Genomic DNA, 14,645 nt, shown 5'->3' with positions numbered 1-14,645 from the left:
GGACACCCTGTATATAATATAATTAAATGTCGATCGATGTATCTCACAATAATTATTGTAAGTGTCATAATTTTTAAGAAATAACGATTTCCGTGTTTTTTGCCATTTACTCGAAACTCACTTCGTGGGCTTAACGGCTTTCTAGTTAAAGGACGGCAGAATAGTAAACTTTTATTAGGTACTGATTGTATGTGTATTACTTAAAGTTTAACTGACTTCGTAAAATAATAATACCTACTAAAATAAATGGTTTTGTTGTTTTTTGATTTGGCATTTTTATTTAAAAGAATACGATTAACAGTTGTCTCTGTTAAATGTTGGTAACTTTTTATGCATAATTCACTATTTATTTTTCTACCAAGCCATCGATATCGGTATCGGTATCGGTATCGCCGATACATTACTACAAATATCGGTATCGGTATCGTATCGGCAAAATCATGTATCGTTACATCCCTATTTAATATGTATAAATAAACTATCCAAACCAAAATGGTTATTTCATTTTAATATTAATGTGATTAATATATTATGTAATAAATCCACTTCCAAATCATTATGATTTCAATCAATCTTTCAATCTTAGATAATTTTAAAATATAGGTAATTATTATAATGCTAATAATAGGTTTATATTGCTCTTAGGCTAATAAGCTTTCAATTTGAACTTTTTTAACTGGACCACAGACAACAGGTTTCTGTCACGTTTTGTATTTGACAGTTGACACTGACATATTTTGTCAGCTGATTTGAGATTACGGGTCCTAAAGAAATTAGAAAACATTGAAAACTTATCAAGTAAAAACATTATATACAGTAAATTAAATGACTCAAAAGTCATAATTAAAACTAATTGGAAATTATAGATTATCAAATCGACAGCGTCGGCTAACGCTAAGCTGACATTTATTTACTTTCACTTCAAGGCAGTGTGTAGTTTGACATTCAAACATTTAGATAGCAAGTGATCTATAAAGTACTATAATACGGCCACAACTTGATAAAAAGTGATAACGTCACCATCGAGGTCAACGCGACGCGATAGCAACTTCAGATCGATTCTCACAATTTAGTTGTCTCAAAGTTTCCATACAGTTAAGACGTTACAATGGCGAGTGGCAGAATTGTAGTTTACGGCGGCCGTGGTGCACTCGGCTCGGCTTGTGTTAACCACTTCAAGAACGCGAACTTCTGGGTCGCCAATATCGATCTCAGTTCAAACGACAAAGCTGACGTGAACATCACCGTTCCCAAAGACGGTACATGGCTGCAACAAGAGGAGCACGTTGTGAACGAGTTGGGGGCTGCGTTACAAGGTCAGAAAGTGAATGCTGTGATTTGCGTCGCTGGAGGCTGGGCTGGCGGTAACGCGGCCAAGGACCTGAGCAAGCAAGCTGATTTGATGTGGAGGCAATCTGTATGGAGCTCGACTATCGCGGCGACGCTAGCGTCAAAATATTTGGCACCAGGCGGTTTGCTTGCACTCACAGGAGCTAAGGCAGCATTGGAAGGCACTCCTGGTATGATTGGTTATGGAATGGCTAAAGGAGCAGTTCACCAACTCACAAAATCCCTTGGTGCTAAAGATTCCGGCTTACCAGAAAATTCTCTTGCTGTAGCAATATTGCCTGTTACTTTGGACACTGAAATGAACAGGAAATGGATGCCTAAAGCTGATTTTGGTACCTGGACCCCCTTAAGCTATGTAGCGCAGCTGTTTGATAAATGGATCAAGGGTGAAGACAGACCTGCCAGTGGAAGCTTAGTAGCGCTGGTCACAAAGGACAATGTAACTGAACTTATTGTTCAGTAATCCTGATATTAAAGAATAACTGAATGGAACTAAAGGTTCTGAGAAAAGGCCAAAAATGACAAAAGTATTGCAATATTTAAAAACAGAGATTATAATATGTAACTTATATGTGATTAGGAACAAGTTTTTTTGCCGTGAATGTCTTTCCATTAGTTTGTAATTATTGCTCAGTTTTGGAGCTTCTGTCTGATATTGTTTAATGTAAGTTAAATAGGGGAACAATCTCAAATTTATTAATGTTAAGCGCAAATATATTAATATATTATCTACTGTGTACTTTGAATATACAAGTAATAAATGTTGTTTGAGCATTATTTATTGTTTTTTTTTAATAAATTCCTGTAATACAGAAATTAATCACCTAAACTACCTTCAAGTAACTGTGAAGTGCAAAACCAGAAATAATTTATTCATTAATGGCATTAAAATATTTTACACAATTTCATAACTGATAAATGAGTTATGAAATTGTGTATCAATTCTATTTTCACTTTGTCATTAAAATGTTGTTAATGTAATGGACTCATCATTTTTCTTTAAGCTATTTTAATTTAGATAATTATAGGCCATCATGATATCAAATATCATTATAGACAGTATAATATGTGAACATTATTAAGTTAAATATTATCAGTGACCATGGTCAAGGCTATTTTTGATAGAAGTTAGCTTGGCCTCTATTACAGACATTCATTTCTTAAATACTTGCCAACCTTCATGTACAAGGGTAATGTTAAAATAAACTATTTAAAATTGAAATAAAAATATTTTTTCCATTTTAATTTGAGGTGAAAAATTACACAAAAATCTAATAGTAATGCACAATGCCTTCAGATGAATGAAATGATAATGGGTTAACCACATCACATTAATCACGTCAACTAATTGCTATTGAAACTAGGCAACTGCTTAATTCTTACAGTACACAAATATGAACTTAAAAAATAAGTACACACCGCCTTTTTTTAATGTCTCTGACTACGCTTCCCTATGACGTTTTTGGAAATACCATAACACGTAAGTATTAAAAATATTCAAAACAATGTCGGTAATTCCAATAGGTATTGCAGAACTTACCTATTTTATTTGTTTCAATTTTCCTGGTAGGCTTACTTGTACTAGGAAAATTAAAGTCGAATCGAAAAAGAATATTGGCTATTTTTTACTCACGCCGTTTTTAGTTTTGTAAGAATTAAAAGGTTTAATTTGATATTTTTGGTTTTATGGCATTCAAATGCTCTAGAAATATAAATTTATAAAGAATAGAATAAATTCGATCACGAGGCGGGACTCGAACCCGCATGCTTTCACGCCAATCCGGGGAGGATGCTTGATCAATTCAGCCACTCGTGAGTCGTGACCCGCCAGAGCGATCTCTTCCTGAAGGGCTACAACTACCAGATTGGAACTATTTCAAACACAGACTTCAAACCTCGTGATGGTTGGATGGAGTCCGGTTTTCTTTTATTCGGGAAATCTGTATGAGACACTATCATTTCAAGCAATTAAGGTAGTGAATACTGAGATGACAAAATTTAGCTTTTAATAGCATACCAGAGAAAATTTAATTGATTATGTTATGTTGGTTTTTTCAGACTCAAAGTTAAACAATATTGGGTAAGTTTGTTTTCAGAGACTCAGTGTGTGTGTTTAATATTAAAATCATAATGCGGCTTAATTTTCACATATTTATTCATTATTAAAGTTTATTGTTCCTGCTTCTTGTATGAACACACTTTACAAAAATAAATTGTTAGCAAAAAAAATAATTATGTACATAAATAATTAAATATGTATTATTAACTACAAAAATAATGAGAAAAACTGTTTGTGAAAGTAGGGAGATAGATAAAGTTGCGACTTGCGTGAAGCGTGCGAAGCGTGAAAACTGAATAATATTCTACTTACAACAATTATTTAATAATAATGTTTTTCTACCTTATTCTAAGGTGTTTTGTTACATCGGTGCAATACTCGTAGTGAGTAAATTATCGTTGGAAAAACGACGAATTTTCTCTACGTAAGAATATTTCTGAATGTTTTCTTATATTCTCTGAATTGTTTTTTAAGGTAATTTAAATATTTGAGTAGGTATATTTATAGCTTCCACGTAGCTAATTATTTCAAATAAACCTAGATAATTAAATATTTCTTCTATAAATCGGCCGACGAATTGGCGAAAGGCGATTGGATGGATGCATGAAATTTTTGATACAGGGCAGTATTTGGGTATACCTATTAATTTATGACATCTAAAAATAAACAAACTTAAGGTATCAAATTTTTATTTCTTACACACTACTACTTACAATAAAATATAATTATTAATGCATACTTATTACGTACTTGTACGAAAAATGACGCCTACTTAATATAAATAATTTAACACTTAGGGTGCACTCACACACATCAGTCACCGTCAAGTCACCGATGACTGATCGGTGACGGTTTATGTACGTATCCACAAACACCAGTCACCGTCATGTTGTCCGTCAGTCACGTCGCCGGTTTGACTGAATCATTGAACACATACATCAGGTTAGTGAGTGATTAGACGTGTGTCACGCTCGAGAACATGTAGCAATTGACGGTAGCACGACGCTGACTGAACTGAGACGTGACGGCACCGGGTGAGTGGGGATAAAAGTATGATACATGTATGGAAAGATTATTTGACGTGCCTGACCGGGGACATCACTGATAGATTTTGTGCCGGCGACTGTCGTGTGGGAACAGAGTCATACTAGAACTATTGATACATATTTTTTTTTAATCCTGTCCGGTGACGTGCCGTGACGGTGACTGATGTGTGTGAGTGCACCCTAAAATCTAATTTTACTGAACTACTTAACTGTCATCTTCATAATTGAAAAAATTTACATAGATATACCTACATAAAATTTCTGATTGTGTATTCTTACAAACAATTATAAAAAAATAATTTCACAAAATTTACTGTTATGTGGTTATAAGCATTAATTAAAATAACTTAAATTAGTTAACTGACTATAATATAATATTACACCTAAAATCTCACGATAACGAACTAAGTTCGCAATTATAACAATAATTCAATAATAAATAAAAATTGTCATTTCAATAATAATGACAGTGAATTGACTTTATTTAAAAGCTTTTCGAAGCATTATTATTTTGTGTTGAAATATGAGAGACTTTAAATTTTTTAGGTAGATACCTACACTTTATTGAGAGAAGATTGTATTGGACCCTTGAAATAAGGTTTTTGGGTACTGTTCCGGAAGGTATGACTTTTATGTCATCCTACTACAGCACGAACTGTGTTCTTTAGTATATCTGTGACGAGTTCTGTGGTTCTGATGATTTTGATACCAATCTGGTCTATAAAGGTTATGGCAGTGGTGTAAGTTGGTTCGGTTCGCATCGGGAAGCGTGTCATGACGTCTTGCCTGTTCGCCCAGGACGATGGTGTTGGCCTGGAAGAAAGTTTATATAGATAATTAAGCGTATGTACCTAGAGGTAACTATAATAATTATTATGGTAACACTGAAAAGTTATTACTAACTACTAGATCTAATTAAAAGGTAAGCAAAATGAAAAATTACAGGATTAAAGGACAACTTGCTTTTAAAACTACCCATAGATTGATTATGGTTAAAATTTAACCCATTGACCACCGAGCGCCCCGATCGGGGCGCGACACAATAGATTATCTATTGTGTCTGTGATTCCGGGGACTGATGGAAAATATTCGAACTTTAAAAATATTAATTAAAGCACCTGTTATAAGAGTTGTTGCAAAAATACATCTCTAGCGCCTATGAAAAATTTGGCAACGTATCCACACGTTACTTTATAATATAGATTAATCTGAAGTGATTGCGGTATTGTTGATCTTAGTTTTATTGAATTTTTTCCCCTTTTGGCATTCTCTACCTTCATTTTAGTTAAATTATGTTTATGTTTAGTGTTTACAAAAGAGTCGCTTCTATCGACAAGTTATCGTGTTTATAACATTAGACTTGGAAATTGGAATTGGGTTTACTACTATGTAATAAATATGTAATAAAAGTATCATTTTTATGTACCTGCTAATATAAGTTTTATTTATATCTATGGGATTAAGATATTTTAGTTTTTCATAGAACCAGGAATGCTTCTGGCTCTACGAGAAACTGATATTTACATAATACACAACAAAGATGGTCTCAACCTATTTCGTAATCTCCACACTCTTATCCCAGATAATCCTGCTTTACAAGTATTTTCCATTACATAAAGAAGGCCTACTGCCTAGTAGATAAAAGTATTTACTATGCAATTTTTCGCTTTATTTTTATTTTGTACATTTCCTGTTGCAATATATTACAAAAATTAACGTTGGAAAAATACCTATTATTAAACAGCTTTATATAAAGATCTCGAAGAAATAAATACAGATTTTTTTGTTAGCAACAGCAATATTTTTAAATATTTTACACTAGGTAAAGTCAGAGACAAAAAATATTAGAATTATGTACTGTGGGTATAATTTCGGACTCCTTCAAAACAACGGTGAGCAATGTTCCAATGCAATTATTGTTAGTACGTTGATAAAAGTTAAGGCGCAAGCTTTATTTAAATGTCGTTACAGTTTGAACGACTGAACAATTTTCAATAGGTCTTATATTAAATTATATATTTTGTGACCACATGCATGCCTAACACCACTATGTATAATTTATAGATATTATCTGTCGTTATAGAAATGATATCATTGAAGACATTGATATTATACAGGCCAATAAATTTCAATGCAAATTGCATTTTATTTGCAAGTCAAATTCAATTGGTAAGTATTACTATGACATTAGCTAAGAATATAATATACAAATATAAAGTTTCTCTGCATTTTAAATTCCTAAAGTTATATATTTTGCATTTCAAGGCAAGAAACTAATTTTCGAGACAAAGATTATATTATTTGGTAAGACAGGCTTACATCATTTAAAGTGATACCTACAGTGACCTCAAAATTCAAAATTGGTATTTAAAATTTAAATAAAATTAGTTATCTATATGAGAATGTCTTTGATACGTATTGAAAATATGGGTTTGTTCCGAATTTATCGTAAAAATCAGTGCCCAGTTATTGAGTAAGCATTGCTGATTCTAATCTTTTCCGTCTCCAATTATTATCGTCTTGTGAATGAATTGATTAGGTACCTACAATTGTGGAAGTCTACCTGTAATCTAGTTTAGCAAGCATGAAGCTTATGAAGTGAAATTAATTCGACAAAAAATAGACATACGAATAATGCACAAAAGTTAATATGTACAAGATTAATATTTATACTATTGAAAAATCCGAAAAATAAATCTTCAGTAAAAGTGAAAGTTTTAACTTCAAACTTTTTCGGTACACGTTTTTCCTATCCTTCCTTATCATTTACATCTTATCTTATATTTTTTTTATTATTAAACCAAAAAATAAACTTAAAACTCAAGTTATTATGAAGATCTTGCGAAGGTCAAAGCTCTCGGTCTAAATTCGCATTCGATTTTTTATTGACATTTAGATTTGACCAATTATCTCTGTTGAAATTTAAAAATATCTTTAAGACGATTAAAGCATAAAAAATGTAAATTGATTTGATTAGACACAAAGTTCAAATTGAGAGGATCAAGAATTAGCAGACCACCAAAGTTCTTTTTCTTTTCAGTTATTTTTCTCAATTGAATGAAACTTAGAATATTTCAAGAAGAGAGCGTACTTCTCCCTCAAAGGCTGGCAATGCACCCACAAAATTCCAGGGACTATGGGTGTTCATGGACGGCGTCAATCATCGCTTTCTGTCCAGTGCCGCGCAAGCTCGTTTGCATGCTAATAACATAAAAAAAACTTGGAATTGAACCTATTACTTCATTCATTATATACCTTGGTGGTACAGCTGGACGTGTGGATGGCATTGTGGTAGTGGTGGTAGATCGCTGAGTGACGTCAGAGGAAGGACTTCCTACCATCAGGTCACCGTCGTCTCCAAACCTGAAATTTTAACATAGGTAAAATATTAGAGTAGGGCAAATAAAAGTATGGGAAAAATCTTGAATGGAAACTTCCGCCATTTTTGAACGCGTAAAAATAATGAACTGCTCGACTTTTTAGGGGTTTTCGTGGGTTTTATTACAAAAATTACTATATAAATCAAAAGGCGACTTATGCATAGATAACAATGTATGTACTTTCATCTCGCTCCGCGCGATTAATTTGCCTTTACATGTGAAAGCACATTTAAAAATCTGTTCATTAGTTTTTGATTAATTTGCTAAAACAAACATGCAATCATTTCTTTCTCTTTATAATTTAAATTGGATAGTTTTGATTAAACTATCTAATCTAATAGAGGAAAAGAAACTAATTTTGATGCAATTATAATTTCAATGATTCCACTTCATTTGACAAATTACTGATGCCGTTAGTCATTTAAGTGTGTCTCAAAAAACATTGAGTGGAAAAATATAACTACATAATACCTACTTCATTTAATCACGAAACAAATTGGGCTGAGTGTGATTATTTATGATATCATTCGGATTTACACAGACTTGTCACAAGAGGATTTAGCATCTGACATTTTCGTTTCAATTGTTACTTTGATTCATACCTACTATTAGTAAACAGTATCTATTAAGAATGAAAATTTATCACTGCCACAGAATACATAATAGTAGCTAAACGCTACAGAACGGACACTCTCCGCCTCCCGCCAAAATTAAACACTAACCTCACCCCGCACGATCAGTCTAAAAATGGTCCATATTTTTCTACAGGGACGATATGCAACGAAGATTGACAACATTAATCTATAATTTTATTATTTTGGATTTGTGATTATCGTTTTTCGTAGAAAATATTGTGCTGCTTACGGATGTATATTTCATCAGAAAAACGCGAATCTTTTTTTACGCTAGTCAAAAATGTGCCAACCATAAAGCGTTAACTCACACATTTTCAGTCTCTACAGTGTGACTGTCAAAACGATAATTTTGTATGGAGCACAGGTATGGAGTGTCCGGGGTGTGCCACTGCTAAAGCTAGTTATAGATAATCGAAGACCAGTTATGAAGCATGGATTTCAAAGGGGTGAATAGGTTATGGGAACTCGTTATAAACTACAAATAGATATGGAAAATTATTCGAGTAAATAATATATTAAGAAAATCGGTTCTTCTTTCGGTGCATTTAGACCAAACGAACATAGAGCTAGAGCTAGACCATTTTTTCGTGATCTTTTACAGTAAACGAAAAGTCTTGAGTATTTAGATAAAATCTTTTCGAACGCACTAAGAACAACGAATGAATGCTCTACTAATTACTACTAAAATAATGTGACATAGTGGGGTTAGAATGAGCATTCGCTGGTTTGATCTACATTTGCACCGTTCCCATAATGAATAATAACTTTTCTCATTTAAATAATATAGTAATAGATAAAATAGTATATTTACTTCATCATAATAATATCTCCAGATCTAATGTATTCGCTGCATGCAATCAAGTTTCACAAGACAAGATTTAGATCTGGTGATTGCTGGCTTCTCTATTAAGTAGCATTCCTTTAAATTAAATACCAATTGCATAATCTGTGGATACATCTGCTTTTCTTTGTTCATAGTCATAATGTATGCATGTTTAAAACATTGAGTTACTAGGTATGTATGTACTACGTACTAGAGAGGACATCGCTACTACACTATTTGTAACACGAGTTAGAGTAAATATTCTCCAACCATTTTTAGGGTTCCGTAGCCAAAATGGCAAAAACGGAACCCTTATAGTTTCGTCATGTCCGTCTGTCCGTCTGTCCGTCTGTCCGTCTGTCACAGCCGATTTACTCGGAAACTATAAGTACTACAGTGATGAAATTTGATGGGAATATGTGTTGTATGAACCGCTACAAAAATATGACACTAAATAGTAAAAAAAAGAATTGGGGGTGGGGCCCCCCATACATGTAACTGAGGGATGAAATTTTTTTTTTCGATGTACATACCCGTGTGGGGTATCAATGGAAAGGTCTTTTAAAATGATATAAAGTTTTCTAAAAAACATTTTTCTTAAAGTGAACGGTTTTTGAGATATCAGCTCTCAAAGTCGTAAAAAGTATGTCCCCCCCCCTCTATTTTTATAACTACGGGGTATAAAATTCTAAAAAAAATAGAGGTGATGCATGCTAATTAACTCTTTCAACGATTTTTGGTTTGATCAAAGTATCTCTTATAGTTTTTGAGATAGGTTGATTTAACTGTAATTTATTATATTTGCTGCTACGGAACCCTTTGTGCGCGAGCCCGACTCGCACTTGGCCGGTTTTTTGTTACATTGATTGGTTTTAATTTATAGCTTACTGCCTGCGGCTTCGCCCGCTTTGTCTAAAACCCAATAAATTATATACTAAAACTTTCCTCTTGACTCTATCTACCTATTAAAAAAAACCGCATCCAAATCCGTTGCGTAGTTTTAAAGATTTAAGCATATAAAGGGACAAAAGGACAGAGAAAGCGACTTTGTTTTATAGTATGTAGTGATATGAGGCAAAATATCTACAAAGTGTATAACTCACAGCCTTGTCGCACAGATTTTGTTCGTGGTGTCCTCTCTATACGTAGTATAATAATACCTCAATGGCTTAAAAAACTTATTAGCTATGAGTTAACTCATTATGGTGTATAATGTTTATGACTTGTATTAATATGTTCAGATAATACTTATTAGCATTAAATTGTGTACTAAAATTTAGATTCTAGATAGTCAAGAATCGATCAAAAAGGTCTAAAAAATAAACCAGTCTAAAATATATTGTTTGGCCAACGCAGACTTCCTGAATTATTACAAAGCAACGTAGGTAATTACTAATTATATTATCTAAGATAATATCCAAAAAAAGTTTCGTTAATATTTTATATAAACAATAGGCTCTTCTATACAATAGTGAAGTGTAGGTATGCTGCATAAGTAGGATAATTATTGGTGGGAAAATTTTCTTACTTCACGAAGACATTAAACAACTTTTTATAAAACCTTTAAAGAATACATTTTTAATTAATAATGGCCATGGTTTAAAATTTAAATTATCCGGCGATTAAAAACTTAGTAACTAAACTTAGTATTTATTCAGAAGAAGTTTACAGATGAAATACGTGTATCCTTCATGTACCTACATACAATAAATTCACGAATTAAATATAAATACAATATTAATGAATACTGTGACCTTCTAAAGTATTGAGAAATGGCATAACGCTAAAATCGTAAGTAAATAAACTAAATAAAAAACGAAAATAAAATCGACGATGAAATTAAAATATTGGTAGGACTAAAATGTAAAGTGTTGATGTGTCTAGACAAGATTTCATATGTAACAGTATCTTCTGTTTAAAATCCAAATAATTCAAAACCATTAAATTATTAAAATGACGCAGGTAGGTATATTAGGTTCAAATAAGGGTATGTACGAAGAGTCAGTCAGAGATATCTTCACAAATATCTTTATTTTTAAGTTTTGGTAACAAAAAACTGGCAAATTATCTAAGCTACAAGATGTGTTGTTCAATGTAGGTAATTATAAAAATTACCGTTGGTTTTGTTTTATTTATGTGCAAAAAATAGATTCAACTTCAGTCTTCAATTTAATATTAAAAACAAGGCAATATTATTAATATCCTGTGGGGTTTTCACACTAGCCATATAGGTTTTAAATGTTTTCACAGTAGCATAAAATTTAATTCTAGTTTTGATATTACGCAGAAGACACGAAAAAAATGGCGCCACAATTCCAATAATAACACCATAAATCTTACATTATAAAATAATCTATTGATTTACTAATATATTTTTCAATAGTTTTTAAACTGTTGTGGATAATTTACATAATAATAATAATTCGATGAAATCAATTTGAGAGGTTCTTCTATATTTTTCCGCGGAAGACCAGTTTTAAAAAACAATAGATACTCGAATAATTTACATTTTAAATTAGTGAATTATTCCAATTAAAATACATTAGCAGGTAATCAAAATTACAACTGTAACAGTTATAAAAGCTATAGCCTCGTTTTAATCGAATTTTATATGTAATATAAATATTTAAGTATTTTTAAGTTGTTTGGGGGCGTCTATAATTTTCTGCCCCTCCCCCTCTGGTGAGATGTCGTGAGATTTTATTTACTACACCAGGGCCAATCCCTTCCAAAATGATAAAAACCTAAAAAAATAGTAGTAGGATTAGAAAAGGAGGGGAATGTGATAAAAATTAAAGGGAAAATAAATTACAGACAATCCGAGTTCGGGAAGTGGGAGAGGGGGAGCTTTTAAGGCTAAAAAATGGTTACTCTTAAATTCCGACGAAACTACAAGTCCTACGGAAAAAAGTTCAATCGCAAAGTTTTAGGTAATAAAAAGATCTACAACTTTTGCATTAACAATTTTTTCGCATAACCTCAAAATTTAGGTGAAAAATTCCAAAAACCAAGTTTTTGGTTTTTTATTTTTATCTACTTCAAAAAATTTTTTTTTCTACGAAATTTGGTGAATATTATGTCTCAAATACACTGTAATTTATTTGATTGCAAATATTTATTTTTCCGCCTTATTTCAACTTAATACCAAAAAAACAACCTGATTTTCAATCGAAAATTCTGACGTCAAAATATCAGCTTTTTTCAAAAATTTTGGGGCCTTTTTGTTTGTTAAAATATCTTCTTTCTAATGGTGTAAATTATAATATACATTACCATAGGAAATTTACTCAGAAAAAGCATACAAACAGTGTGATAATGAGCTTTCACTAAGTCAGGCAAATTTCCCCCCTCCCACTTCCCGAACTCGGATTGTCTGTAATTTATTTATCCTTTAATTTTTATCACATACCCCTCCTTTTCTAATGGGTTTCATCCTACTACAATTTTTTTTTTCAACAATTATCGACCCTGGTCTATACGGCAAAGATGCAGCTTTCAAGTGGTCAAGACATTTTTATATTGGTCGAATAGCTCGCACCTCACTTATATAAAAAAATAAAGAAACAAAAACTTTTAATCGTAGTGTTTAGAACGAATTCTTGTTCTAAAATATCTTTTTATTTTATTATATCAAGTTTTTATTAACATTAACGGGTCCTTGGTCTCATGTTGTTGCAAAGCACAATTTTGTTTTTTTTAAAGGGTTTTGGGGTCTGCAAAACAAAGTTGTAAATTATGAATACAAATTGCAGTATAAAATTGTATTTTGTTATAAAAGGATGAATTGCCACAAATAAAACTAAAACCAGATTACCAGTTTCAAACAGCTATACATTTTTATTATTCGTGTTAATAAAGGCTTCAAGTACTTATTACAATTATTATTGATTATGATTAAGATCATAATTCTTTATCAATTAATAAGTAGTTTATTTAGATTTAGACATTATATGAGTATTTATCAATAAAATTAACTATACATAAGTATAGACTGTGTGCTCTTGAATAATGAAGTAGAGAGCCAGAAAGATTTTTCTATTTGTAACGGATGTTCCGAGTTCCGACTATCCGACATTATCTAACATATTATAATTATCACGAAAGTTTGCGAATTATAAATTCAGAACAATATGACACTGAATGGAATTTTTTTCCGGAAAGAAATGGTTTTCCTACATAAAAATGTTTGGAGAGGTTAAAAGAGGTCTTTGCTCTAAAGTAAGATTTAAAATAAAAATAAAGTAGATACCTATTAGTCAAACAACATTTGAAGAGATTATATAATTAAATAATAGGTGCCAGAACATACTAAATTATAATTTTAAATGAAGGTACATATCATTTAAAATTATAATTTTTGCGGAAAACGAACAATTACAATAAAACGTTCCGTTTATTTCCTACAGAATAAACGTGCATGTTTCTAACAAAATAATAAAGACATTAATCTCGAAATTTCAGGAAGCATTAGATAACTATTATTTAAGAGATATCGCGTGAGTTGAAACTGAGTAAAACTTCGCGTTTTTAAAACATCTCGTGAAATACCGTCCGGAAAATATTTATTGGAGTCACTTGCACAACTATTGTAATTTGTAACCTTGTTTGTAGGCTTGCAATAGACAATAGCAGACATGAAAACATAAGCTTTCCGGTCGCGACTTCACTCTCGTACTTCAATTCTATGAGATTTACCATGGGAATCAGATAACAATCACTCTGACACATTTATGATATTAGTCCGGCTACTCACGTACCCGCCGCAGGGGCAATATTGGTACAATCTCGGTTGGTCGGCGGTCGGAGCAATTTCAGTTGTTCTCTAAATTGCCCCTGCTTGCCTATACACATCACAATTAAGGAGCCAATTAAGGGTCCAATACCAATATTGCCCCTGCTGCAGGCACGTGAGAAGCCGGTCTTAGTAAGTATAAGGTTGAGGTGTTCATTTAATAATACGTATATTTTGTTTTCTACTACTTTGTATTACAGTTTCTACGTCATAACTTCCCTACATATAATTGTTTTATAGAACCCTTACTCAATATGCAAAACAATGTCGATGCACCATCATTGCAATAAGCGGTAGTAACAAGAAATAATTGGATAATACCTACTAGTTTTCACAAGGTTAAATTCATTGCGGTATTTAACCATGTAATTGTTGTGACATGTGACATAATAATATGTAAAACAATGCCAACAAAGCTTCTATGTAGGTAATCGACACTTAGGTATGCCTTGGGCATTCCTTCTTTTACTCTCCTTTTATCGCTTTTCCTATTAAAAAGACTCCATTACCACTAGTAAAATTATTTTATTTGTAAACAATTAAAATAACACTCCCTCTAT

General features: G+C 32.1%; 2 protein-coding genes across 2 annotated transcripts in view; one reads left to right on the top strand and one right to left on the bottom strand.

Moving 5' to 3' along the window:
• Positions 1–739: 739 nt before the first annotated feature.
• Dhpr (dihydropteridine reductase) lies at positions 740–2,127 on the top strand. The gene has a single exon (XM_090111068.1). The coding sequence runs from the start codon at positions 1,109–1,111 to the stop codon at positions 1,811–1,813; it is 705 nt and encodes a 234-aa protein (XP_089967194.1). The 5' UTR covers positions 740–1,108; the 3' UTR covers positions 1,814–2,127.
• Positions 2,128–4,725: 2,598 nt separating this feature from the next.
• The window catches only part of LOC149901933 (uncharacterized), a 34,329-nt gene continuing 24,409 nt past the window's right edge, over positions 4,726–14,645 (bottom strand). Inside the window, exons 4-5 of the mRNA XM_090110574.1 lie at positions 7,711–7,818; positions 4,726–5,268 (exon numbers count right to left, since the gene is read on the bottom strand). Of these exons, the coding sequence (XP_089966700.1) occupies positions 5,091–5,268; positions 7,711–7,818 (286 nt within the window). The 3' untranslated portion in view covers positions 4,726–5,090. The remainder of the gene's footprint in view (positions 5,269–7,710; positions 7,819–14,645) is intronic.

Source organism: Colias eurytheme, chromosome 16 (genome assembly GCF_061535395.1).
Source record: "Colias eurytheme isolate Ceu_HAF_F1 chromosome 16, ilColEury1 Martin Lab GWU primary, whole genome shotgun sequence".
Classification (NCBI taxonomy): Eukaryota; Metazoa; Arthropoda; class Insecta; order Lepidoptera; family Pieridae; genus Colias; species Colias eurytheme.
The sequence above is the reverse complement of the archived record's forward strand: the minus strand, read 5'-3'. Positions and strand labels throughout refer to the sequence as shown.

Bases quoted from the DNA above. Each gene is read 5' to 3' on its own strand.
- Dhpr (XM_090111068.1), top strand. From the start codon at position 1,109: ATGGCGAGTGGCAGAATTGTAGTTTACGGCGGCCGTGGTGCACTCGGC.